The following is a 27,898-nucleotide window of genomic DNA, read 5'->3' as shown; positions in this document are numbered from 1 at the left end:
TCGTCAAGATTAAAAGATATGTTAATTCCAGGTCATGGACCATTCTCTCATATGTTTGATGCTGGATTCATACCTGCCGCAAGACCAGGCTGTGACTGGAAAGTAAGGGAAAAGTTGAAAAGTGCACTTGATTAGTCCCACTACATAAAATGTGAAAAAAAAAGAAAAAAAAGCATAGTGTCATTTTATTTGTATTGTGCTAATTCATGCTTTTGGACTATGTGCATGCACAAACAAAAGAACCTGTTTTCAGAGGCCTTCCTTCTGATTCTTTGTACATGCCCAGAAAATATATCAAACCTTATTTAAGATTAGTGTTCCTTCTGAGAACAACACAGGCATGATGTAGGTGTGGATGAAGAGGTGTGTACTTCGCCCTTTGGTCAGCAAAAGGGGAATTTTCTAAGCTAGGCCAAGGTACTTCAAAGTAATAGCTCTCTGCCAACATAGTAAAAATCTGACCATGCAATCCTTGTATCAAATACAACATGGTTTTTTTTTTCAATATTTATTTATAGCATGAACAGGCATCAGTGGATATGTTTAACTACCTGGTGGATGATAACAAGCTATCAGAAGAATTCAGGAGGTATGGCCTGTCAGACACCGACATGGAGTTTATCCAAGAGCTTATTGCTGGACCAAGAAACATGGAAACGCCTCTGAAAACACAGGTAAAATTTAACAAATAGATCCCATTTTTGCATGCTTCTGTCCTCTTTTAGATGCACAGATTACGTGTCATGAACAAAAAAGTAAACAACGAGATGCAGCCAAGTTGTATGACTGTTGTTCATGTGTACATGTTAAGTCTTCTGTCAGGGCTTTTGGAATTACGCGAAAAAAACTCAAAATTACGCGGGATTCTTGGCTAAATTGCGTGGAAAAATCAATCATAACGCGCTAAATTACGCGGGATTTTGCAATGCATTTTTCTTTAACCCATTGACTCCTGGCTTTTTTGGAGCTGAATTTACAAAAAAACAGACTGAAAACAGATTAACCTCCCCCCTATTCTGAGTTTTATACAGCCCGTCAAAGTCAAACACAGCTGCACCTAGTCCAAGCTTTCCAACAGTGCTTTGCGGTCCCCACTTTTAATCCCTCGTCGTTGTGCTGAAGCGAGCACAAGTTGATGGTTGCTTGTATTTTTCATCAAAAATACAGCTATGAGCATATTAGGAGAGTGTCTCAGGACATCATGAAGTCTTTTGGGGCATAATTGAGTGCTTTGCTTATGGATATTTGCAAGCAAAGGTAGATTCATGATGATTTTTTCTTGTTTGGCTTTGCCCGAATGAGAAAATAATTTTCTAATGAATCACCACAGCTCTCCTAAATGCTGTCTTTTCTGAAACCAAATTGATTGCAAAATTGTTTACACTTCTATTCTGGGTCTGTATGACCTGGAATTGATTTGTTTGGCTTCGGGGTGAAAAGACTTATACTGGCCCTCCCCTCGTGAATTTTCCCCTGGATCTCCCATAATGCTTTGCAATACGTAAAGATATTTTCGTGGTTGTACAATCCTTCAAGGAATGAACATTGTGTTTTGAGGCCAAGGAAATGTACCTGGAGGATCAGAATAAAGGTATCTATTTGTGTCTTGAGCTGTGTTTGCTGATCTCTCTCCCTTGTGTGGTATTTTGAGCGTTTTATTGAGAGGGGTGATTCTGCTTTTCTCTCCTTGTTCGATTTGAGATTTGTCAAAGAACCTGTGCTATTATTTGGCTTAAGAGTAGATGCCAACACCTTGGTTGGATGCATATCTGCAAGACCATTTATCCCTTAGACTGATGCCTGAGTATCTTCATCTTGTTGTGTTTATTTTTAATTTATGAATTTTTTGGGTTGTGGGTACTTCCCAAAGCCGGTACAGGCCGGTTGAGGGGTCAATGTGTTTAAAATCAAAATTTTGCGGGATTCTTTACTGAATTACGCGCTAAATTACACGGAATATCAACTGTTTTACATTGTTAATCCATAAAGGGGTTACCATCACTGTGGATATAAATTAATTGTATAAATAAATACATTAATTAATTAATTAACTAAAATAAAAATAAAAAATTAAAAAATGAAAAAATAAAAAAAAAAAAAAAAATAAATAAATAATAAAAAACATAAAATAAAATAATAATAGAAATAATAATAATAATAATAAAAAATAAATAATAATACAAATAATAATAAGGCAGAATAAAAATAATAATGAGGCAGAATAAAAAAAGGTGAAATAAAGTAAAAAGATAAAAATCGTTTAAACAGCATTATTGGTATTAATATAATTTTATTAATTTAATTTTATTTTATTCGTTATCTAAAAATATCTGCACTAGTGGAATCCAGGGTAAGGCGGGGCAGCTTGTTCCATTCTTTTATTGTCCTACAGAAAAACGAGTTCTTATAAGCTTCTGTTCTTGGACATAACTCAATAAATTTATCTGGATGAGAGCTGCGTAATTGGCGGGTGCGTCTATCAATATTGTCTGGTATCTTAAGTGCTGATTTTTTGTTAACAGCCTTGTAAAATAATGTAAGCCTGGCATCCTGGCGCCTTTTAGAGAGAGGGGGCCACTCCAAATCGTTTAGGATGTTTGTGACTGTGCCAGGAGTCCTATCCCAGCAATTTTTAACAAAACGACCCGCCCTCCTTTGAACCTTCTCAATCTGTTTGACGTGTTTCTTCAACCATGGATCCCAGGCAGAGCTGGCATACTCTAAGTGTGGAAGAACGAGCGATTTATAAGCAGCTTCCTTAATGTTCGCTGGGCAGTTGCTTAGGTTGCGCCTAAGAAAACCTAAGGTCTGGTTGGCTTTGGACACTTTGTTGTTTATATGCCAGCTCCAGTCAAGTGTGTTCGAGAGCTCGACGCCTAGGTATGGATGGTGTTCGACTGGTTTAAGGATGTGGTTCATCAATGTGTAGTTAAATACTATAGGTTCCCTATTTCTCGTGACTCTCATGACAAAACATTTTGTTGGGTTAAAGGACATGAGCCATTTCTCTGCCCATTTCTCGATGGAGGTAAGATCAGACTGGAGCTGATGTGCATCAGAAGTTGCCTCGATGACACTGTATAAAAGAGTATCATCAGCAAACAATCTTATGGTAGAAGATTTACAATCATTGCCGGTGTCATTTATGTAGAGTAAAAACATCAGTGGGCCGAGAACGGTCCCCCGGGGCACACCAGATGACACACTTATAGGGGCAGATGAGACTCCATCAACAAGAACGGATTGTTCCCTATGTGTTAACCAGGTTGTAAGCCAGGTCTTTAGGAGACCCCGAATTCCATAAAAATCGAGCTTGGAAATAAGCCGCTGGTGGGGAACAATATCAAAGGCTTTACTAAAATCCATGATGATCAGATCAGTTTGTCTGCCGAGATCTAGAGCTTTCCCCACATCCTCTAGGGTGGTTATTAATTGCGTTTCACAGGAAAAGAACCTGCGAAAACCATGTTGGAACTTGACGAGGATATTATGGGTATCAAGATGATTCATTATGTCATGGAAAATAATGTGCTCAAGTATTTTACAAGGTACAGCAGTCAGTGAAATAGGACGGTAGTTGGAAGGGATATTCTTATTTCCCTTTTTGAACACTGGGGTCACATTTGCACTGAGCCAGTCATTCGGGAGAGTACCGGTCTCTAAAGATTGTGTGAACAAGAACGTCAGAGCTGGGGCGATTTCATGGGCAGCTTCTTGTAAAATTTTACAGGGGATTAAATCAGGGCCATTAGCTTTCTTCGGGTTAACATTTTGAAGTAGTTTGATAACACCGTCTATAGATATTAAAGTAGACGGTATAGTCGGATAAGGACTTGGTCCAAGTGTAGGTATAGAACTATTATTTTCATGAGTAAAAACGGACTGGAACTGTGAACTCAGAGCACGTGCCTTACCAAGACTGTCACTGACTAATTCACCCTTATCATTGCGTAGGGGAGCAACACCAACATCATGGGTCTTTTTGGACTTGATGTACGTCCAGAACCGTTTGGTTATGGTATGGTTCGCTGTTTCACTACCCTCTGGGACTGTTAAGAGCTGGGACACATACTCGCTGTGTGCCTTAGCGAGATTTTTCTTTACGAGTTTACGCAAGTCTTTAAATTTTTTCCAGGCAGCATGGTTACAGTGTTTGGCATGGTTATATAGACGTTGCTTTTTTCGGATTAACCTTTTAATGGAACTAGTGATCCATGGCAAGTTCCATCTACCACTGATGTTTTTTTGTGGGATATGTTTTTTCATAATCTCAGTGATTGTGGTTTTAAAGAAATCATAGTTTTCATGGATCAATTTATGATAGGCCTCATTGTTGAAGTAATTATCAAGATGTTTTTTAAGGTCAGTTTTCACTGCACCCATATTACCTTTCTTAAATACAAAGACTTTACGAGGTTTTTCCTGGTTAAAGGAGGGCTTCAAGTTTAGATCAAATAACACCAGATCATGATCACTCATGCCGGGCTCAACCACTAGGTCTAATACCATCTCTGGGCAAGTGGTGAGAACAAGATCGAGGGTGTTCTCCCCTCTAGTTGGCTCCATAACATGTTGAGTCAGTGAGTGGTCGTTCACAATGTCCAAAAACTTGTGGTTTACTTCAAGCCCATAAGTATGATTAGGTCTTACAGCGTAGTTATCATCTTCCCATGATGTACTAGGCAGGTTCAGGTCACCGGTAATGAGGATGTTTGGAATTGGATTTTTAACCAGCTTGCATAATGCACCATCGAGAGCTACAAGGGGGTCAACATTTGAGTCTGGGGTCCTATAGACTGAGCCAACAAAAAGTGATTTGCTTCCTGCAATATTTATCTTTGACCAGATGCCTTCATAATTACCATCCATTTGCTCCTCGTGAGTCACCACAAGATGGTTGGAGAAAGCAGACAACACCCCTCCACCAAATTCGTTTCTATCCTTACGAAAAATGGTGTAACCTTTCTCCAGAATTTCAGCCGAAAAGACAGTGTCATTAATGTGGGTCTCATTTACATTAACAATATCAGGTTTGTAGTTGTCAATCAGGCTTTGAAATTCAAGGCGTTTATCTTTACCCTTTAAGCTACAAGCATTCAGTGTTAACACTCTCAATTTGTGGGGGTCTTTCATTTTATTTGATGCAGGAGATCTTTGCCTGGGGGAGGATGTTAGTGGCTGGGGCGATTCTGAGCCGGATGATTGTACTGATGTTGATAAAGATAAATAGTAATTGTCATCAGGAATGTCAGGACCACTTGATGACTTTGAGAAATTGGCCACATCACAGGCACAGCAGATCCAAGAACAAGAACTGTTAGCAAGTGTATTGTAACTTTCATTGCTTATTGAGCAGCATTTTGTGTGATACCATGCATCGCAGTAGTCGCACTGAATACCCTTCTGGTTGCATTTAACTGGTTTTGAGCATGCTCCACAGGGATACCGGTAGGTGGGACCGGGATTGAGAGGGATGTCCCCACTAAGAATGAGTAGGCAAAAGGCGAGTGAGCTTGGGTTACTCCTTGGAGCGATCAATTTTCTACGATTGGGATGAATATTGTTCATGAAAATTTTAACTTTGTCCAGGCTCATTTCAAAAAGTGCTGGTGAAATGAAGGGTCCGGCCTTAGACTCAATTAGTGGGCTCTGCCACCGTAATAAGAAATTCTGGAGATTTAGAGCAAATAGGAGTACTATCAAGGGGGCCATGAGGTGGCCTGCCATTATGCCAGATATAATTATTATATATATATATATATATTTTTTTTTGAAAAAGAATTACAGAAATAGTATTGTAGGTTATTTTCCGGTTATTCCGGTTAAATAATTGTTTGATTGTATATAATTATTTGATTAGTTTCCCTTTCTTTTATTTAACTAGATCAATTAATTATTAATAATCAATAATCAAGGTAAAATTAAGTAGAATAAAATAGTTAAAAGACTACAATGAAAATGCAGGGTGGCAAAAACAAGTTGGACTCGAGTCGCCCGTAAACTGAACCAACGCGCTCAGTCAACAATGCACTTAGAACCCACTGGTAGAAAAACTCCAAGCAGTATTACACAACAACGCAATCCGACCGCAATCACTAACTCTTTGTCATCAACCCAACTGTGACTGGCCTACCGTGAGACTGACACAACAACAGCGCATTGCAATCAGGGCTCAGAAAAATATGCAAATCCTTCGCAGAATTTACAGGCGACTGATTTCGGAGCTGAATAAATTATTGTTTGTAAGTGAAGAATTATCCAAAATATCACTTAAGCTTATGGTGAAAACACAAAGTACAGTTTCAAACACAAGAAAACTAAGCCGGAAAAACAGGAGACAACGTGGGAAGTCAGTTTTTGTCGTAGGACAAAACAGTGTGACAGAGTCACAACAGTAAAAATATAGAAATGGCGGGAAAGACTCACGAAGTGCAACCAGTTTAGTCAAGAAAGGCTACAGGAGAAACCTTATGGCAAAAGAAAACCCTCTTGTATTACCTTATGACCCTTCGCCTGTGATATTTGTGATACTCATGCGACTTCAATGATGCAACGCTGCATTCAAGAAATCCAAAAAATTTCAATTTTCAATACGCGAATTTCTGCCTTAAAATAAACTAATATTGCTATTCTCCAACTCTTCTATATAGTCAGTAAATGAGAATGAATGTTGTAATGGTTTGATGTCTGGCGAAATACCTTGAAGGCTCCACAACTCTCCACCTCGCGCTAACAGTCAGCAGTTCACAATCTCGCAGTCAGCAGTTCACTTGAACTGCTGTTACGCCCAAACAACATTTTGTACCGAATGAAAGCACGAAATAACTTGAAAAAGGTTAATTTTTTGCGTGAAAATATCTTAGGCGAGTTTTCATCGGCTCCTAGCCACCAGCCAATTAAAAAAAGTATTTTATTATTAGTCCTAGGCCTTCGCGGTTTAGCAAAGAACGCCTAGTCATTTTATTTGCTTTCGGAAGTCCAGTTCGAAATATCGCACTCTTACGAAGAATATCTCTCTTTTTTTATGAGAAATAGAGGTAACAACCCTAAAAGAACACATCAGCTGTGCAATTAAATGTTTTATCTTTCAAAATTTAGCCAAATTACGCTGGATTACGCGGAAATTTGTGGATTACGCGGATTACGCGCTTCCGCACAAGCGCGTAATTCCAGAAGCCCTGTTCTGTGCATCCATTAGAGGATGGACTCACAAATAAATGAGAACTATTTATTTTATACAACATTACTGAGGAGCACACACATGCTGACACCAAGTGTGCATGTGTCCTCTTATAACACATCGCCTCGACCAATCAAAACATGCAATTTAAGGAGTGTTGTTGTATAATTATTAAAAAGTATTATTATCACAACTGGCTTCACTTGTATTGAGGGTACTCCCATTGTAAGCATGGACCCTTAAAATAACGAATGGCTCTCAGTTCATCAATTGAAAGGTTCGTGCTGTATCTTTATTTTTTGTGAGTAACAATTCTACAGCTTTCTGATTGGTTGTTAGCAATGGTGAATCAGAGGACATACCACGGGATTCGACATGCCGCAATCCTTGCAGGTTCACTTGAAGTAAAAGAGACGAAAAAACCTTGATTCAAACTTGAGAAATTTGGATCATAATCTTTTCTAGTAAATGTATTTCCCATTCTTACAAAAGGACACTAAAAGTAATAAAGACTGCAGAGTTTTGAAGCTGAAGTTTTCACTTTTCGTTAATCGGCACGTGCTGCAAACACCGGTTGCATGCTCTTGTGCATGCACTAGAAAACACACCATTTCAAACGAGCGCTCGCTGTTTTGATTTCGTAAAATACTGTCTTTGTTGTTTGTTTTGTAGAAAAGAAATGTCCCATAGTTTTCGGTGGTATGTACTCTTATACACCACGATATATGTCACCTCATGATCGAAATTTAATGCGAAATCACTCGGTTGTACGCGCCTTGTGACTCCACAACATTTTGATCAAGAGGTGATGAATAGCTGGTGTATTTCCTCTGATTTACCATGGCCAACAACAAATCAGAAAGCAAGATTACGCGCAAGTGTTGTAGAAAATTGATTTGACATAAAAAACTCTAGTAATGTCAGCAGAATACCTTTATGGCCCTCAATGAGAATTTTAGGCTAATCTGGTTCAGTCAAACTAAACTAGGCTTTGGGCAATGTGTAGGTGTAACATTCTCAGGAATTATATTTGAAAGGTTTGCAGTGTAGTGTATTATCAGTCATTGTGTATTTCCTGAGACTGTACATTTCTAGAAAATGTATTTTAGGACCTACAAAACGATACTTGTCACACATTTGTAGCCTTTGACACAAAAATATTATGTTGGCTATTTAAGAAATATATTTTTTTGCGTCACAGTACTTTTTTTCATGACATGCTGCGACGCAATCTGTGCAGCTATAAGAAGACAGACGCACTCAAAATGTAGATCTATTTGACTGTAAAAACACAAAAACAACCCTGAATCAACTACTTTATAACCATCTCAAGATTTCTCTTTAACGATTTTCTAGCTAAGATTAAAAGCTTTATCTATTGTAGGATTGGCCATATACTGGACGTTCGATTGAGAAGAGTTACCTATATGAGGTGTGTCTCCTGTACTTTTATTACTACATACGGTATGATGAGGGGGCTGTCATTACTACCCGCCACAACATTTTATTATCAAAACTCGCAATGTTATTTTTATCAGCTTGTTTTGTTATGGTTCGGGACGTTTTTATAAAAACACTTTTTATACTATAAATTAGCTATTGGCTTTTATCGAGTGTGGCTGCCTAGGGCTTATTAAATGTCAGGTGTCGACTTGGCTTTCAACTATGTGTATGCTCTTTGCCATTTTTTTGCTGTTTGATAGTGTTTGATAGTTGTTAGTTAGTGTTACTCTTTGCACGGATATTTTCTGTATGTTCTTTTGGCCTTGCTTCAAGGTTTGAGTCCATCAGATAAATGATTTGGTTTGCTTAAAAGTCTACAAAGTAAGCTCACCATGACACATAACACGCTCTTCATGGATACAGTACATTCCAGGGCCGAAGGAGGGGAGGGGAGAAAAAAAGAAAGCCTTAAACATTCTGTCCACCAATCTTGTGTTTTTTTGTAGAGCTTAAGGTGCCCCTTATAATCTCTGGTTCTGCTGCATCTTATTCATAAGAATAACGTACGTTAATGTTTTCCAGATTGTTGCCAACAAGAGGACGGGCATAGATGTTGACAAGTGGGATTACTTCGCCCGTGATTGCCATAACCTTGGAATACGGAACAGCTTCGATCACAAGTATAGCCTTTGCGTACCAATAGAATGTAATAGAACAAATGTCAAAAATAATAATAATAATAATAATAATAATAATAATAATAATAATAATAATAATAATAATAATCTTTATTGCCTTAGATAAATCAACATGTCTAAGTTTACAAAATGTAGGAGAAACCGATTATAAGTAAATGCGCTACATCAATTATATGTCACTATATTTAAAGACAAGCCTATTGACAAAAGTATTTTTGAATCGCTCTGAGTGAACCCTAGGATAAATCACATTTCTTTTTCTGAGGTTGTATTTTTGGTCTTTTTTCTTAGGCAGGATTTTGCTCAGTGGATATTCAGGTTGATCTAAGCGAGTACGATAAATCTTCTTATCTGCCTCCTCTAGAAGTTTACGGATGTTTACAATGTTTGAAATGTATTTCCTTTTAAAGCATCTCTCTAGGAAGTTCTGTATGTTTGTGAGATCCGAGTCTGAGGCACCAAAAACGGACAAGCCATAAGTGAAATTAGGAAGGACAATAGACTTAAAGAGGTGATCGAGTTCTTCTTGACAAATTCCTTCCTTTCGTAAAGATCTTAAAATGTAAAGACACTTATTTGCCTTTGTTAACTTGGAACGCACATGTTCACTGTATTTGCCGTTAGACTGAAAGGTAATCCCTAGAATCGGTAATACCGTACATTGCGGAATGTTGTTCACTAACTCGATATTCTGATTACACCCTTTCTTGCGGAAAACTAGCTCTTTGCATTTAGATGAATTACATACCATGCCATTGTCCTTTGTCCAAGTTAAAAACAAATCTACTAAGTCCGTGCGACATTCGCCATTGGCCCAGACAGGAATAACAATATTTGAGTCGTCAGCATATTTAAACAGAGCGGGCTGATTACATAAATTGATTTCTAAATCATTGATAAATATGTTAAAAAGATACGGGCCACTAACGCTGCCCTGCGTTGTACCTCGATTTACACATTTCCAATGACACTCAAACCCATTGTATACCACGCGCTGTTGGCAGCTAGCCAAAAAACTCAGATACCAATTAACAATAAAGGGACTTAATGGTAATTGTTTAAGCTTACATGACAAATTTACGTGTTTTACGCTATCGAACGCTTTGGAAAAGTCCATCGCAAACAATCTGACGGCTTTGCATTCCGGACTATCTAGATAGCCGTAGACCGAGTGCTGCATGCATAGTAGCGCGTCTGTGCAACTCCCGCCAGTTCTATATGCAAACTGAGTGGAACTCAGAAGTTCTTCTACGGTTTCTCGCACGTGAATGTTATAAACAGCTTTTTCGAAAGCTCGGGCAATAACAGGCGTAATGTTGATTCCTCTGTACTCGGTCTTGCCCTTTGGTACATCCACTTTAGGTAGGGGGGTTACATGGGCACGTTTCCATGACGACGGCCAAACACTTGATTCAAGAGACCAGTTCCAAATCTTGCAGATGATTGATGTAAATATTTCTGCGTGTTCTTTCCATATCCAAGATGGGATGAGATCTGGTCCGGTTGCAGTGTTCTTCAAATGCTGCAGACATTGCCATACGTATCTTTCTGAGATAACCGGGGCGTGGTCTTCACTATGGACTTCGACCAGGGTGGGCTGCTCATACGCTGTGTCCCAACAGAGGTTCGCAAAGTAGTCATTGAGTTCGACTAGTGACTGCTCATCAAGCGAGACCTTAGCTGAAGAACGTCGGCGCTGTGAGAGGTTATCAATATGCCTCCACCACTCCCTCGAGCCAACTGGTGCTTGCAAAATATTCTTTCTGTTTTTGCAAATAAGATCACTGATTTTCTTGTTGATCTCTTTAAGCCGATCCGTATTATTTGGTCCTATCTTTGATTTTGTCTTTAACAGGGACTTCACCAAAGGCGTCATCCATAGCGGATCACGAGATGACATGCGCACAGTCTTGAGTGGCATACACTTTTCCAGGTTGTCATGAATAAGGTTTTCTAAGTTGCGAACGGCTTCATTAACATCATTACTCTCTAATACACTATCCCATTTTTCTTCTGCCAGCGCTAAATATAACGCTTCTTTTCTGTGTTTCCTGCAGTCTCGAATTTTGATCGTTTTTCGAAGAGGTTTTAATTTCTTCCCTGCTGGCAAGATAACTGCCGTGTGATCTGTTTTGATTGATATGTTGTATGGAATGCACTCCCCAAACAAGTCCGGTCGATTTGTAAAGACGTTATCTAAATAGGAATCACCTCTAGTCGGGAAAGTCACGAGGGCATTCCAGCCCGTCAACATACACAGCTCTTGTACATCAAGTTGATTAACATCGCCACCAATAACAATGGTTAGTCCTGGATGTTGATCTAGCGCATTGTCCATCAGGTTTACAAGGTATTGCATAAAATCCAGGGTCCGGTAGGTTGGCTTAGGCGGATGATAAACACTACATACCAATAACAAGTGTCCCGAGGGTAATCTTATAGTCAAATACACCAGCTCGTAGAGTGTCGATCTATAAATGTCTATTACGGTTACATTGCTTCTTGTGTATATTGCGATGCCTCCTTTAGCTCTTTTATCAAGGCCAGCCCAGGACCTGTCCCGTCTGAAAATGGTATAATTTGGAATGTTTACTATCGCGTCAGGCGTGTCTTGCTTCAAATGAGTCTCCGAAACAAGGCAGATGTCGATGTCTTTATTTCGCAAGTCAGCCTCCAATGCCACTGCAGCGCGAACCCTATTTTTTGTTTTTGATAAGCTGCAAATATTGGTGAACAACATTTTGGGTACTGCGAAGGTCGATGTTGCAGGACTAGATTTAGAATTCCGTTCAGAAACACTGGACTCTGTGTTAACCATTATGAGATTTTGTAAGTTACGTTCTTTCGAGAATGTTTTGTATGGACGACGACCAGCAATTGTTTGGATGTTATTTTTGTCAGATCTCTGCTTCACTCGTCTTCCTGATCTCTTCCCTCGATATCGAAATATGCCGTTTTCACGAAGGGTACTAAAGAAAGATCGATCAACTGTTTGTTTATAAGCATGTCGTAGTAGCATTAACTCTCCTCTCGAATATTGAGTAGATGGAACTTGGCGGTTATGCAAATCAGGTTCTGAATCTTTGTCAGCTCTCGAGTTCGATGGCCTTCTTGAAATTTCATTTCTTGAAATTTCATTTGTCCACGGACCAGGATTCAGAGCCACGTCGGAAAAGACCGTAACATCCAATGGAGGGTCGTGACCAGGCACACAGAGGATAGTGACTCCATGTTTGGACCATTTACCGACCGGGAGACGAGACCGATGGAAGCCATTGTTGGAAAGGCGTACATGCCTGGTCAAAAGCTCACCGACAGAATTTAGGGTCTGTCTCGATACTCTTGAGCTCCAGCCCTGCACAACAGGTTCTAAAGTGGCTAAAAATGTTTCCTGTGGACATCAACCCCATTCTCCATGGAAACCATTCTTGTAATTAGAGACGCTTTTCTTCTCCTGCGGGTTTCTGCTTGCGGGAAAATGAAGTGACAACTACGCCCTACACCCCAAATGATAACTTTTCTATCTTCCAGGCAGTTTATGAAGCTAGCACGAGTGATAAAAGTTCCGTTTACCTCGCACCCCCATTTTCTTTGGTTCACTCTTCTGGAAACCCATTCTTATCAGCAAAGAGCTCTATTAATGGACACTTTTCATCAAAAGTTTTTCATTAACTGTAGTGAGTACATCCCAGACAATAACCATTCTTTCTTCCAGGCGGTTCATGAAGCTAGCACGAGTGATAAAAGTTGGCAAGAGGCAACAAATATGTATCCGTGACAAAGAGGCAGGGAATATCTATGATATGTTCCACACTAGAACATCCCTCTTCAAGCGAGCTTACCAACACAAGACAGCAAACATTATAGAGACAATGTAAGTCACATGGCATCACCATAGATTCCATTTGAATGACATCACCATAGCAGCCATCTAAGAGACATCCGTTCACTTTCACTGACAAGTCAAGCAAAAAATTTGAAAAATTAACCATGTCAGGCTAGACCTTTGACTGAGTTACAATAGTGATAAGTATATCTTTAGCAATAGTATCCTTGACACTTTTCCTTTACCCCCCTCCCCCTCACTTACCTTTCTTACTATATGCTTACTTACTATTATAATACACCAAAAACTGGAAATCGACTCTGCCAAATTTTTGTCTTTAATAAGACTTCTTCAGGGCAGACTTTTAGGCGTGGTTACGAAAGGACTCATTATTAAGAAGACGGCAAATATAGGGCATATTTCGGATGGTTTTTGGGACTTGTGGGACTCGACCTTGTATGAGTGTTCGTCTCGCCTACAAGTTCTTTTACTACAAGAAACTTCAAAAGTCTTGGATGGTGTTACAGAAAAGATTGAGAGGCTGGAGTCTCAGTTGGATGAGGGACATATGAGTTATTATCAGAATTTTTGTTTAGACATTCTTCCGAATTTTGAGGATGGCCTTAACAAGAAACATGAGCAGAAATTGGATGCGCTTCTAAGTTTTTATAGAAGAGATATAGTAGATGTTATGGAAACGACAGTGGATCATCAGTCTGACGAAAATTTGGCAGAGTCGATTTCCAGTTTTTGGTGTATTGTATTAATTGTTCTGGTACGAGATCGCGACAGTTTGGGCTTTTTGATTCTATTCTTACTTACTATTAGATATTTATAGTGCGGCACGTGCTACCGGCCACCAAATATGGCATTTTAAGCTAGCCAATCACCGAGTCAAAGTTTTGATTGACGTGACGTCATAACTAAGAGGGTTCCGTCGTGCTGTGATGTCAATCAAGTATCTTTTCGCATCGTTGATTGGCTAGTGAAGTGCAAAAGTTTTAATTGACGTGAACTTCATAACTAAGAGGGTTTCGTCGTGCTGTGATGTCAATCAAGTATCTTTTCGCATCGTTGATTGGCTAGTGAAGTACATAAGTCAGATAGCTTGTTTCTCCATCCTCATTGATTGGTTTACTTTACAAAGCTGTAAAGGTGAATTTGTTGCCACCCATCGCACCATTATGGACTACCAGATAACATTACTTTGACTTTGCTTTCCAATCTTCGCTTCCAGGATAACGGAAGCATTCCTCAAGGCGGATAAGCATCTGCTCTTCCCAGGCAAGAATGGGTACGTTGTATAAGTGCAAAACTCGACACCTCAATGGTGTTTCACTGCCCAAAAGGTTACAAAGAAAATAAACTTGTCTCTATGTTTCCCTAACAAACAAATTTTATTTATGCAAAGCAAAAGAAAAACATATCTTTTATATTAAGCTAGCCTTATGACTCTTTGGAGAAATTTCTTATTTATTGCCATGTTGGAAATATATCTTTTGAATGACGTAAAAACAACGTCGTCTGTTCAGGAAGATGTTAAAGATGTCCGAAGCTATTGATGACATGGTCGCTTATTGCAAGCTGTCTGACCACGTGTTCTACCAGATACTACACTCGACAGACCCCCAGCTTCAGGAGGTCCGTACCTATTATATGCATGACTTTAACAGGAAGGGGTGTGGGGTAAAAAAAACTCAAGCTGAAAATCCCCCCCTCTTCCCCTCTTCGGAAGGCCCGCCTTTGTATATAGCTTTTTCAAAAAACGTTGTCCAAGATCGCTCTGCCGTACTCGCCCATACCGCAAGATAGTATGGGTAATATATGTTGTTTCAGACTATGTTTATTCTTCCCTACCGGCGCAAACTCGTTAGGCGCTGTCAGAGTAGCAGAACAACAGTCTTTTTTTATAAAGTCCTGAAAATAAGATACACATTCTGAGCAACATATTACCCATAGGCGCGTACGGCTGAGCGCTTTTGGACAACGTTTTTTGAAATAGCTGTATCAGGGGCTTATAAGTAGGGGCAATCAACTTACCCATATTCTGGTACTATGTAGGTGTCGCGGCGTTTCCTAGGATCAGGCTATTTTTAGATGCACGGATTAGCCAATCAGATGACAGGGCGGGAAAATTGACTTTGTCTCAAGGAATCCAAAATGGCGGCCGAGAAGGGGGAAAACGGTGCTTGCTTTTCAAAGTCTTCCTACATCGTCAAATGCCTCCTAATTTCTGAACCCTTTTAGCCACAGAAAAAGAAGCATTTTCTTACTAGCCTTGGACTATTTTTTTTATAAGTGGACTCAAACTTTGTTACAAGGTTATTTTTTCTTGCTCTTGCAAAGCAATAAATTCGGAAATAAGTGATCATTTGTGCCGCTATCATAATATGATATTGTTCCCTTTGGCATAGCGCCTACACATATTTTTCATCTCAGGATGTGTACGAAATATTAATAACAAACTAGAAGAATGTTTTATTTTCTCTCACGCACGCCTCTGTCACCTTACAGGGGCGGCGAAAGGGGAGGAGCAGGGAGGGCACTTTTGAAAGAGGGGTGGCAGCGCCCCCCTACTTTTCTGAGCGGATGTTTCTTTATATATTAACGTCTTCTTAAACCAACTGTTTTCAAGCGGTATATATGCAACCGAAAACAATTGTTGAACAGTTCAACCTATTGATTTCTGGCTCTTTTTGAGCTGAATTTACAAAAAACAGACTGAAAACAGATACCCCCCCCCCTATTCTGAGTTTTATACAGCCCGTCAAAGTCAAACACAGCTGCACCTATTCAGCGGTATCCAAGCTTTCCAACAGTGCTTTGCGGTCCCCACTTTTAATCCCTCGTCGCTGTGCTGAAGCCAGCACAAGTTGATGGTTGCTTGTATTTTACATCAAAAATAAAGCTATGAGCATATTAGGAGAATGTCTCAGGACATCATGAAGTCTTTTGGGGCATATTTGAGTGCTTTGCTTATGGATATTTGCAAGCAAAGGTGGATTCATGATGATTTTTTCTTGTTTGGCTTTGCCCGGATGAGAAAATAATTTTCTAATGAATCACCACAGCTCTCCTAAATGCTGTCTTTTCTGAAACCAAATTGATTGCAAAATTGTTTACACTGCTATTCTGGTTCTGTATGACCTGGAATTGATTTGTTTGGCTGAAAAGACGGGATAAAAAACCATCTGTGTCTAGAGCTGTGTTTGCTGATCTCTCTCCCTTGTGTTGTATTTTGAGCGTTTTATTGAGAGGGGTGATTCTGCTTTTCTCTCCTTGTTCGGTTTGAAATTTGTCAAAGAACCTGTGCTATTATTTGGCTTAAGAGTAGTTGCCAACACCTTGGTTAGATGCATATCTTTAAGACCATTTATCCCTTAGACAGATGCCTGAGTATCTTCACCTTAATGTGTTTAGTTTGCATTTATGAATTTTTTGGGTTGTGGGTACTTCCCAAAGCCGGTACAGGCCGGTTGATGGGTCAATGTGTTTAAATCCCAGCGTTCTTATAAATAGGATTTGGAACCACCACCCACCCCTCCCTCCTAAAACCACCAACCACCCCTCCCCCTGGAACCACTACCCACCCCTCCCCCAATTTCCACCCCCCCCCCCCCCCACTTATAGGACCACTCCGCCACCCCTGGCTTATATCTCACTGTTTTATCGCTTGGCAAATGCTCTTACCTCTGCATGTTCTCTGTCACTTTACCCAGAACAGTCTGTGCATGAATACAATAATGCTTCATGCAACACACGGTTTTCTATCTTGTTGTCAAGAATTTAAACTTGAGGCTGTTTACAGGCAAGGGAGATATTACAGTGCATAGAGAAACGGGACCTGTATAAGTGTGTGGGGCAGACGATAATGAAGCAAAGGAGAGATAAGGTGAGGTTGCTACGGGCTTTGTTTTTCGAGAAAGAGGACCAAGGTTCGAATCCGGTGTAGGTCAAATTGTGGCTCGAAATATCCGAATATGTTTATTTATTTATTTTATGATTATTATTACTAACATTTCCGTTTCTGTGATAAGGCCGTAGCTGGGGTGTGGCACTGGGGGTACGTTCCCCCCAATAATTTTCGAAATTATAAGGAAATGACCACTACGGGCGTGGCTGTGCTCCTAATATTTTCTCAGTTTCTCTATCGTGCCCAACCCCCCTACTCCTCCCCCCACCCCACAAAATACTTCTAGGCCTGCTACGGCTCTGTTTAACTGGTGACTGTCCTTTGTTTTGCCATCATTGATCATTGATTATGCAAACATTGAACATATAGAATCTGCAAGCTATAAATGACACTTTTATCGTATTACCAGGAGGAGATTCCAGACATTCGCAGAGAGATTATCGACGCCATTCCCCCGGATATTTTGGCCGGCGGTAGAGCTATCGACTCTGATGACGTCATAATACACGTGAGCCGTGAACTTTTGCTTGAAGGGTCCTAGTCCAGCTACTGATCTGAATAGCTAGATTTTGTAGCTGCTGACCGAACAAATGTTTTATTTATCTACTGACCTTAGTTAGTTGAAAATATTGCAATAGTCTCATTGCAGCCGTTGAAAAAGGATGCTTTTTTTATATTTTGTGTTTTAAAAGGATGCCAAAATCGCCACTTACACCTTACAGAGGCTCTTTGAAAGGCATATGAACTTGCTCATTACTCAGTTGAGAATTTTGCAAAGTCTTGCCTATTCCTAACTACGAAACCTGCTTTCCCCTAAAATAATACCTCTTGCCTAAGTGCTTGAAAATGAAAAAAGTCAAAGGCTTTTGATTCACAGGCTATACTTTATACGTACTGTTGTCGTTTTTATTTTATGCAAACGTATTTATTTTATGTATGCAAACGTATATTAGTACGTCCCCATTTGCTTATTCAAAGGAGCTATAAAACTGTGAAGAGTCGTTGAAAGTTCCCTAATATATTTTCAAAAGTTTCAATGGTTGTTCCATTTGTCTTACCCTTCAGCTTATTTCGTTTGACTATGGGATGAAGGACAGAAATCCCATCGATGAGCTCAGGTTCTACAGCAAGGACAATCTGTCGGAAGCGTTTGTCTTCAGGAAGGAACTGGTATATACGGGCTCTTTGGGTTATTTTCCAGGCGGGATTTCGGTATACTTGGATTCCTTAGCTTTAAATAAAGTTAAGCACAAATATCCGTATGAAGCATGTCTTCAGGAAGGAACAGGTACATACGGGATCTTTCGGTTATTCTTGAGGTGGCATTTCGGTATACTTGGATTCATTAGCTTTAAATAAAGTTTAACCCATATCCGTATGAAGCATGACTGAAATAAGCATCCTTTCACGAAAAAGCCTACCATTTACCTGCTCTCGGGTCCCTTAAGATAGATAAGAGTTCAAAAAAGTATTTGATAACATTTATAACTTTCATAACCACGGAATAGCCTACCATTTACACGCTCTCGGGCCCCTCAAGATAGATAAGAGTTCAAAAAAGCATTTGATAACATTTATAACTTAATTTGATGTATTTTTTTTGCCTTATAGGTTAGCAGTATGTTGCCGGAAACATTTCGTGAGCAACATATGCGAGTGTACTGCCGCAAGGGGGATTCAGAGAGCCTGAACCAGCTAAAACAGTACGTTAGTTATGCTAGTGATGAGTGGTATGACTAGAAAGACTACAGGCAAGCTGTAGGCGTGGTGTAGACAAGGTATAAATCAACACAAGGTTGAAAACGTATGTTAAACGACTCTGTGAAACAGAGTAGTTGCGCTGACGTTTCGATTGTTATCCCTTCGTTGGAGGGCTCCGACGAAGGGCTAACGCTCCAAACCTTTTCAACCTTGTGTTGATTTATACCTAGTGGTCTTTATTTCACACAGGCCATATTGAATGCACAATACAAAACCGAACAAATTAGGGAGTTTATTGTAAACTCCAAAATATTTTTGCTTGTGCTAAATTTATGTTTTGTTTCACGACCATATTTTTATATCTAAAACATTTCTCCGTTTTATAACTCGAAAATGCAGAAAAATCCCATGTTAAAAGTAACGGATTAGACTGTCTTAGGCAAAGTTATCGTGGTGTTATAGGGTAAAAAGTTACTCGTTTTCTCATGGGGAGGTAACCTCTAAGGTTTGATTCAAGTTTCGACGCAGCATTAGCTATGTCGTTCAACGTGCCAAGTCGCAGTAAAAACCGTCTCGCTTACCCATTAAGAGAACGCTTAAAAAGCCAGGCTTCCCCAGACTATGATATACAGAAAAACGACAAACAATTCAGACGTTATTCAAGCCGTAGTTAAGCTCACTGTGGTCACGCATTCCCTTATAGTGTTAGCCACAATAGACCTCCTCACTGACGTGCGTTTCCGATACTTTGTAAATCTCATGCGTTTTGTTTGGTTTTAGCGGTTTCATCCAGTGGTGTCTCGGAAAGGACTGCACAACACCTAAGGTAAACTCAAAGCAAAAGTATACGGTACATGATTGAGTGTAAAAGGCATGAAGCTTGCTTTGATATACAGTCGATTAACAAAAGGTTCTCGTCAACCGGCTTCGCGACTACGCGAAAAGCACGCATGTAAGCATGAGTAAAAACCACTTAAGCGCCTGGCTGCATATATTAGCCACCGCGTCTAAGCCTAAAGTTATGTGGTGCGGCTAATATGTGAAGCCAGGCGCTTCAGTGGTTCTTACCCATGCTTACATGCGGGCTTGACGCGAAGCTGGTTGACGACAAACTTTTGTTAATCGACTGTATCTGTCAGTCTGTCACAGCTCATAGCTATACCAGGAGCGTTCACTCTTTGCTGCGCGGTGCAAAAATACGCCATATAATGGTTTAAGGAGTTAGTTTTATTACTTAGACGTGTGTTTTTGTGTGTTCTAGGGAGGTGACATGATTGCGGAGTTGACTCCCATGAAAGGGGTTCACGAATCACTTCATGGATTTCCAACACGCTTGTTTAAAGACTAACTGGACAAAGAGGAATCCTAATGAAATCCTAATGAAAATCCATGCCTGCGCAGAAATACCTGCGACTTTAGTGACGAACTTCTTTCCACGGATGTTACTGTCCCATCTCCCAGTTGTTTTCTAATGCAGTTCTCTATTTTGTTGTTACCTGCTTCCCAATGGCTGAACGCAAAGATGGATAATAATTTCTAATAATTAAAAAAAAATTATTGTTAAAATATTATTCGTGAATTATTATATCCATACAAAAGACGGCTGAAATTATTTGGTAGGCGCGAGTTGCTTGAGATTTACGGTTGGCTGGCGACACAGTCCAACTCTCGCAAACGGGCAACCTCGGGATCAACGTTCAAAGCATAGGATTAAAATGCAGTAAATTTATCCAGGAAAAGCCTCTCCGCAGATTCCGCAGGCGTTTTTAGATAGTAGACTGGGGGGGACTGGGGGTTTTCATAGAAACGAGTGGGAGGCGCGGATCGCCCCTCCGGGCCTCCCAACCCCATCTTAGGCTTGGGAGGCGCGAATCCCCCCTCCGAGCCCCCCAGCCCCGTCTCTTTTCTATGTATCAGGCAGATAATGCTTCACGTACATAAATAATTGGCAATTGCTAATGTAGGCCGGGGCCGTTTCACGTACATAAATAATTGGCAATTACTAATGTAGGCCGGGGCCGTTTCACGTACATAAATAATTGGCAATTGCTAATGTAGGCCGGGGGCCGTTTCACGTACATAAATAACCGGCAATTGCTAATGTAGGCCGGGTCGTTTCACGTACATAAATAACCGGCAATTGCTAATGTAGGCCGGGTCGTTTCACGTACATAAATAATCGGCAATTGCTAATGTAGGCCGGGGGCCGTTTCACGTACATAAATAACCGGCAATTGCTAATGTAGGCCGGGTCGTTTCACGTACATAAATAACCAGCAATTGCTAATGTAGGCCGGGGCCGTTCCGCGTACATAAGGTCGGGGCGGAAAAGCGCATGGATAAATCTACGCAAAACCTACGGAGTGCGGAATAACCGTTTTTCGGCCGTAAATTCAAAGCCGCTGGCGTGGCGTTTAAACCTGAGTTTTACTCACGTGGTGCTTGAATTGCCCCCAATCCCCAGTTTGGTCGTGCTTGTTTTCATGACTTTGAACTTCTCGGGATTTCTCTGCTAAAGCAGCGGTAACAGGGCGATGAATACCGTCGTGTGTTCTTTTTATCGAACGCTCGATCGCCGGCGAGGTCTACGATTTGATGGCAGTCTTTGTTTGCCACAGAAGCCTCCTGTTTCCGAAATACGGTTTCATAGAGGCGGTCGAACTCTTTAAAACTCCATCTACGAAGGCGTCCTCTTCTTTCCCCTCGGCTGTTACTGAAAGTTTCCAGCCAAGCACTTTAGGTCTAATTCCGTGTTAGAGTCGAGCCGCCATCTCGGATAATTTGGCTTGGTACTTCATGACATACGTTTTTAAGGACTTTGTGACTCGCACCCTAATAAATGAAGCTGTTATGAAGTATAATGGCTATATTTTTCCAATGATGCAGTTCGAACCCCCAAGGACTTGCAATTAGACATCCGTCTGTCATGTGGTATACCGAGCGTTAGAAGGATGAGGTACGGAAAGGATTATTGCGGGTGGCTAAAGGTCGGCCACGCAAACACGTGCGGCCGGAGGTGCATGGACACCTACTGCAAGGTGCACCTCCAAAGGCTCCGTAAGGGAATCCCCCTCCCCGTGCCGTGCAGGATCTGCGGCATAGGGACTCGGTCGGAGACGCGGTTGTGCCGCCCCTGCGGAGCGAACCGTGAAGGGCAGAGGATGCGTGGCGTCGAGAGGCGCGCTCGGAAATAGTTCGCACTCGTCCTGTCTGACATCGCAGCCCGCGGTACGGGCAATTGATACTGTGTGGCACAAGGCATACCCGAACGCCCGTCCTGTCCGACACCGCGGCCCGCGGTACGGGCGATTAGAGACTGGGTGGCACAAGGCATACCCAAACGCTCGTCCCGCCGGCTGAGGTACGGGCAATTAGAGACTGGGTGGCACCGGTCATACCCGAACACTCGTCCCGCCGGTTGTGATACGGGCAGTCGGAGACTGGGTGGCACAGGGTATACCCAAACATGGACGCTCATATAGAGGTGATTCTCGATAGCATGCCTGACAAAGAGGCGCCCGCCGTACTGGCAGGGCTGATCCAGAACATCCTGGACGAGGACATCCCCGACGATGTCAAACACAAGCTGCTTAAGCCGCTCGTACCGGCGAAAGTGTGGACAGAGGAAGTCGACCCTTTGCTGCCGGGACGGCGGGAAGAGGGCCCGGAGAGCTTAGACCCCGAGGAGTACTATTCTCTCTTCGTCCGCGGCGCCCATCTTCGGTTCCCAAGCGTGGATGCCACTCTTCGGGGCCAAGACATAAGCGCCGGTGTTTACCAGGAGATTCTCGATAGCATGCCTGACAAAGAGGCGCCCGCCGTACTGGCAGGGCTGGTCCAGAACATCCTGGACGAGGACATCCCCGACGATATCAAACACAAGCTGCTTAAGCCGCTCGTACCGGCGAAAGTGTGGACAGAGGAAGTCGACCCTTTGCTGCCGGGACGGCGGCAAGAGGGCCCGGAGAGCTTAGACCCCGAGGAGTACTATTCTCACTTCGTCGGCGGCGCCCATCTTCGGTCCCCAAGCGTGGATGCCACTCTTCGGGGCCAAGACATAAGCGCCGGTGTTGGTGGAACAGGTGTCATTGCTCTAAAGCCGGTTATACAGGGGCCTGATATTAATGACGACGGCTCGGTGTGGTGGGTCTCGCACGAGCGAGAGTCTCTGCGGGCGAACGCAGTGCTTCCGCTGGTGCTCGAGATGGTAGACCCCGACCGGCGTTACAGACTCTTTACGGTCGTTGGTAAGGCCCCCGCAGAGCCATTGGCGCCAATCACAGAGGAGGAAGGGCGCTCGGAGCACAAGATCGGTGGGTCGTTAGTCAAAAGAGGGGGCCAAATCGCAGTCGGTACCCTGGAAGGCATCGATGCGGGTATTTGGGAGAAAGGACGAGAGTACCTCGTCTACGTGAGATACGAGCTTCGCCCTCTACCTGAGCAAAATGGTGAGCCTGGGCCAATGTTTGAGCGAGAGGGGAGTGACGCCTTTGTTAACTGCGTTGTGAGCTATGTTGCCGACTTCTTGAGGAATCGCGGCACCTCGCGCTCCCATTGTCTAACCAAGACACGAGGCAAGATCCTCGAGCGATTTGACGAGAAGCTGGCCACTACGGGATGCACCAAAGAAGACCTCTTTGAGATGGAAAAGAAGCTCGAGGTAAAGCTAGTAGCCGTGGACGCCCTGGGTAACGTCCTGTGGGACTCGGGGAAGTACAAGACTAAGACGAGGATCACCATCCCTTGCCACAATAACCACGCCTGGGCGGAGCTTCAGGCCGAACCACCTGCGATCGCGAGCGTCCACGGCCTAGACTTCGAGGCTGAGGGGGACCTTCGTTCGTTATATCAGGGGGAGGCAGCGCCTCCCGCTACCAGTGCCGCCGCAAAAACGCGCGAGGAAAAAAGTGCGAGAGGTGCTCATTCGCAACCTTACTCTCGTGGGTCTCCTACGTTGAAGAAATACTTATTCTTATCTAGGTTCAATTAAACAATCTGTAGATAGTTCAGAGTCATAATCTTCTTTTACATTCTTGTTTTTTTTTTTTGGCAGGGAGCTTTCTTTTTTTTTTGCTAAAGCGGCTACAACATATGATAAGTAGCGGAAGCAATTATCGCGTAAGATTTGAACGCTGCCAACAACATAGCAAGCGATGCCGATTATCAGTTGAATTCTAATTGAGCAACATTTATGAACTTCTCAGGTAATCTAAAAAACATTCACCATCGACTGCGTGGGTCTACTTTATCGATTAAGTTGAATGTAAACATGACAGATAAAAGTAAATAGGTTCGAAATCTTGTCAATGTGAAAGCGACACCACCAGGAAAATTGCTGCCAACGTTTTCTCGAATAGGAATCTTTTTGTGATAATCAATACATTGGCAAAAGCGTTTCAAATATGTTGATCAAGCAATGACATCAAAGTAAATATGGAGTTTTGAACTTTAACAGTTGTATAAATAAAAAGTTTCGAGAAGAGATTAAGATTGAGTTTACTTAGGATGTTTGGTCTGCGTTGGTTACATGAGAATTTCCTGGTTTAGATAAAATTAGGTAAATAAATGCCTACAAATGATTGTAGAGTTTAGAGACAGAAAGCGACCAGGCAATAAACATTTTTGTATGACTAAATGTGAACCACAGACAAAAAAGTACAGCTTGTGAGAACAAGGAAAAAAGATAAAATAATAACAATTCAAGAATTTTGCTTTCTTGCACCTTGCGTTTTTAAACTGCGCCCGGTTTAGGGGTAATAATTATAGCGGAGCCAGCGCGGCCGTAGGCCGCGCGCGGAGCTCCATAGGTATAGAAATATGGTATAACTATGCGACTTGGTTTTTGTGGTCATTGCGCGGGTACCCTGTGGTGTCACTCGCCAGCCAGCCAGTCAGTCAGCCGCGCAACTCCCAGGCCTCACACGGCCCCGTAATGGCGGCTAAATACAAGCACAGAGCAAGGGAAAAGTTCTTGTCATGCGTTGATTATTTCTTTTTGCCTCAAATTTTGTGACTTAAGGATAAAGTCAACTAGAGGAGATCTACTAACATTCATTCACGCCAAGATTTATGTAATGATATGTCTGGTTTTTGCTAGTAAATTTAAGTAAGTAATAGTTCACATTCAACAGCGAACACAACCACAAGAAAGCGACAAAATTCAAGGTGAGTTTCAGACGACGATTTCTTTTGTCTATTGAGGATATGACAGTTATTGAGCTTTTTGTTGTCCTTTTTGTTTGCTTTGAGAATGAGCATAACACCTTTTGTTTTGACATTCTTTGTTCTATCTTTATTCTTGATTCTGTTGAGATATTTCATAAAGGCTAACCAATATCGTGTTGCATTTGTCATATACTGGTAAAGAAGACCGTTCTTGTCTTTATATCCTGTGCTCTTAGTCCTAAGAAGATACATATCCTTAGAAGATACAGCAACTTTTTCAACTTACAAGAGAAATCTTCCTTACCGAGGATAAAAACAAAATGTTATTGTCTGCATCTTACATCTCATGTGTTTATTATTATTTTTTCAAATATTTGTGGAAATTAGTCAGATTATAAATGTCTTGATGAAAAGATTGTTTTGAAAGAAATGCTACTCTTTTATGAACCAAGGACTACCTGAGGGCCAAGATGAATGCTAAAGACTGGAAGACATGAGAATTGAAAACCATGCCTTGAAAGACATGTCTGAAAGACAGTAGGGAGTTCTTATTCACTAGTCATTTGATACCCCCACACACATGGTCCCAGGAAAGGGTGGGGGATTAGACTTTAATAAAAGCCTGTTTCCAAGTTAAGAGTCAAAAACAGTCAATACCACCACCCCTCTTGATATATTCTGGTTAAAAAGTAATCTAAAACCCCACATTAACCCCTGACTTCCCCAGGACCATAAGGGAGGGGGCTCAAATGACTAGGGCATTACTATGTGATTCAGCAGTACACACTCAATAGGTTTTTTTTTAGAACAAGATACTTATATTATATAAAACTTAAAACATAATTTTGCTTTTTAAATAATAAATCTGTTATGAAAACAGTCTTCTATTAACCTAAAGTGGGAAAGGGGATATTTTAGGAAAGTACTGAATATAATTATCGCATTAATGTTATTACATTTTCTTTTCAAACATTTAAAGAAGAGTCATATTTCTTCCTTTCCTTCTCCATGTTGACTATTTTTATGCAATTGATGCTCTTTGCTATTTCCCCTCTACACCAAAAATAAATTAATAAACAGATTTGATTTTTAAATTAGAAATTTTCATTTAGTACTTTCACTTATATCTTCTTTTTAGGATTTCCTCTCCTTTTCCATTACATTTATTTTAAAGGTTCAGATTTATTTCATTGGAATGGTTGGATCCAGGGTTTCTAAAAACACCAAAATATAATGCATAACTGGATTTATATTTGTAGATATTAATTCCCATGGGGATGGAAAATCACCACTTAAAATGGTACATTAAAACTTCAGTATTGCATCTTATCTAAAATTGTGTCTGACACTATATTCTATCTTTAAAATCCTGTTTCATCCATTACTTGTTCTTCGCAAGGACAAAGCTTGTCAGAATGTAGCTTTACAAATGTACATTAATGAAACTTTTTTTAAGGAAAGGGTTTTTTAGGGCAAGATACTTAAACTTTATAACACTAGCAACAAACTTGTTCTTTTTCAATAATAGAATTCTATTCACATAGCTTGGATAGCTTCGATAGCCTCTTTAGAGGCCTGTGGTGATGAAAGGGTTAAGATAATGGGAAAGGGGAAATGTCAAGAAATACTCAATCAAATTATTTTCGTTACTGTTATATTTTTTTCAACAAACCTTTCAAGTTGAGTCAGTTCCCTTTATATCTCCTCCCCTGTCGACTATTTTTTAGTCAATTAATATTCTTTCCTTCCTCTCTACCCCAAACATAGATCAATGAAAGGGTTTGGTTTGAAATTAGAAGTTAGCATTTTAGCACTGTCAGTGATGCCTTAGATGTTTTTTTTTTAGGATTTGCTTCCAAAATCAATTTGTTTTTTCTTCATTGCATTCATTTTGGAGTAGGCCACCAAAAACAAGGCCACTATATGGTAAATGGTGGGTGCACCAATATGTAATGCATGAAAGGAGATATATTTTTGGATTTTAATTTCCAGACATTTTTCTGAATATTCGGTCCAATGAAGGAGAGAATCGCCACTAAATCAATACATAAAAATTACAGTATGGCATCTAAACAGTCTAAATATATTATTTCAAATCTGTGGAATGCTGTTACATCCATGACCTATTCTGCACAAGGGCAAAGCTTGTCGGAGTATTGTTTTGATTAAAAAAAAAATATATTTATAAACTTCTATGATGGGACATAAGAATTTACCATTAGACTCTTGACAACTTTGACAGCCATATTCACACCAGGAATTGTGTTTGTTAACTTTGATGTACTGCATAATTTAAATTATTGAATAAGGCCTGGATCCATTTGGTTGGTACAATAAATAAATCTCAGTAAAGAGCAGGATGTTAGGTCCCCCCAAAATACCTCAATCAGTCAACACAGAAGGTGTTCAATGCTGGCTCCGCTTTTAGGCAGTGCCTAAATCTATATATTAGTTACACTCACCGTTGTGTTTGAAGCATTACATGTACTGGAAAAGACTACTATCAGCAGACCCAGAGCTGTTCAGAAAATAAACGACGAGAAAAACCATTAGAAACCATTAAAAATCCACTTTGAAATATATGGCATCACAAGCAAACTTGACGCAGCGAACCTATTTCTAGCCTTCTGCGTTGTCCCATAGTCCCAACTCTTTCACAGGCCAAGCAAAGGAGCTACAATGGAGTTTGTAGTCTGATTATACCCGAAACACAGCTTTAATATTCTGGAGCGAAAAATGTCGGACCCGTCCGTTGTTGCGGGGGCTTCTCAATTAACGAAATCAGGTTGGGCTAAGGGATGGTTGTTGTACCATTCTAATTACACTCGGTCATCTGGGAATAGTCCCAACGCGGGAACAATGGCCAGGAAGGCTTCGGATTGGCTGATAATGTTATGACGTTAATGGAACATCAAGTGTACTGGTTGCTTAGCGACAAATTTCTGGGCGGCGCATCAACAGTTCAGGCCCGT

General features: G+C 41.0%; 2 protein-coding genes and 1 long non-coding RNA gene across 5 annotated transcripts in view; 2 read left to right on the top strand and 1 right to left on the bottom strand.

Annotated features, from left to right (window-relative positions):
• Window positions 1-27,898, top strand: part of LOC5506873 (deoxynucleoside triphosphate triphosphohydrolase SAMHD1) — a 50,508-nt gene that overhangs the window by 4,594 nt on the left and 18,016 nt on the right. The window lies entirely within an intron of this gene.
• On the top strand, window positions 2-20,327 carry LOC125558968 (deoxynucleoside triphosphate triphosphohydrolase SAMHD1-like). The gene is made up of 13 exons (XM_048720604.1): window positions 2-102; window positions 519-674; window positions 8,565-8,612; window positions 9,206-9,303; window positions 13,037-13,195; window positions 14,385-14,441; window positions 14,680-14,788; window positions 16,956-17,039; window positions 17,470-17,568; window positions 18,126-18,230; window positions 18,672-18,763; window positions 19,542-19,587; window positions 20,023-20,327. The coding sequence occupies exons 1-13, from the start codon at window positions 19-21 to the stop codon at window positions 20,107-20,109; spliced, it is 1,224 nt and encodes a 407-aa protein (XP_048576561.1). The 5' UTR covers window positions 2-18; the 3' UTR covers window positions 20,110-20,327.
• On the bottom strand, window positions 633-27,799 carry LOC125558971. Its single transcript, XR_007306214.1, has 3 exons — window positions 27,540-27,799; window positions 27,389-27,444; window positions 633-662 (listed from the first exon to the last, which is right to left on the bottom strand). It is a non-coding gene; the product is annotated as an uncharacterized LOC125558971 (long non-coding RNA).

This window comes from Nematostella vectensis, chromosome 13, assembly GCF_932526225.1.
Source record: "Nematostella vectensis chromosome 13, jaNemVect1.1, whole genome shotgun sequence".
In the NCBI taxonomy this organism is placed as follows: Eukaryota; Metazoa; Cnidaria; class Anthozoa; order Actiniaria; family Edwardsiidae; genus Nematostella; species Nematostella vectensis.
Note: the sequence above shows the minus strand (reverse complement) of the source record. Positions and strands in the feature narration are given on the sequence as shown.

Bases quoted from the DNA above. Each gene is read 5' to 3' on its own strand.
- LOC125558968 (XM_048720604.1), top strand. From the start codon at position 19: ATGTTAATTCCAGGTCATGGACCATTCTCTCATATGTTTGATGCTGGA. The intron at 675-8,564 runs GTAAAATTTAAC...TATCTATTGTAG, and splicing joins AAACGCCTCTGAAAACACAG to GATTGGCCATATACTGGACG. The intron at 18,231-18,671 runs GTATATACGGGC...TTTGCCTTATAG, and splicing joins TTGTCTTCAGGAAGGAACTG to GTTAGCAGTATGTTGCCGGA.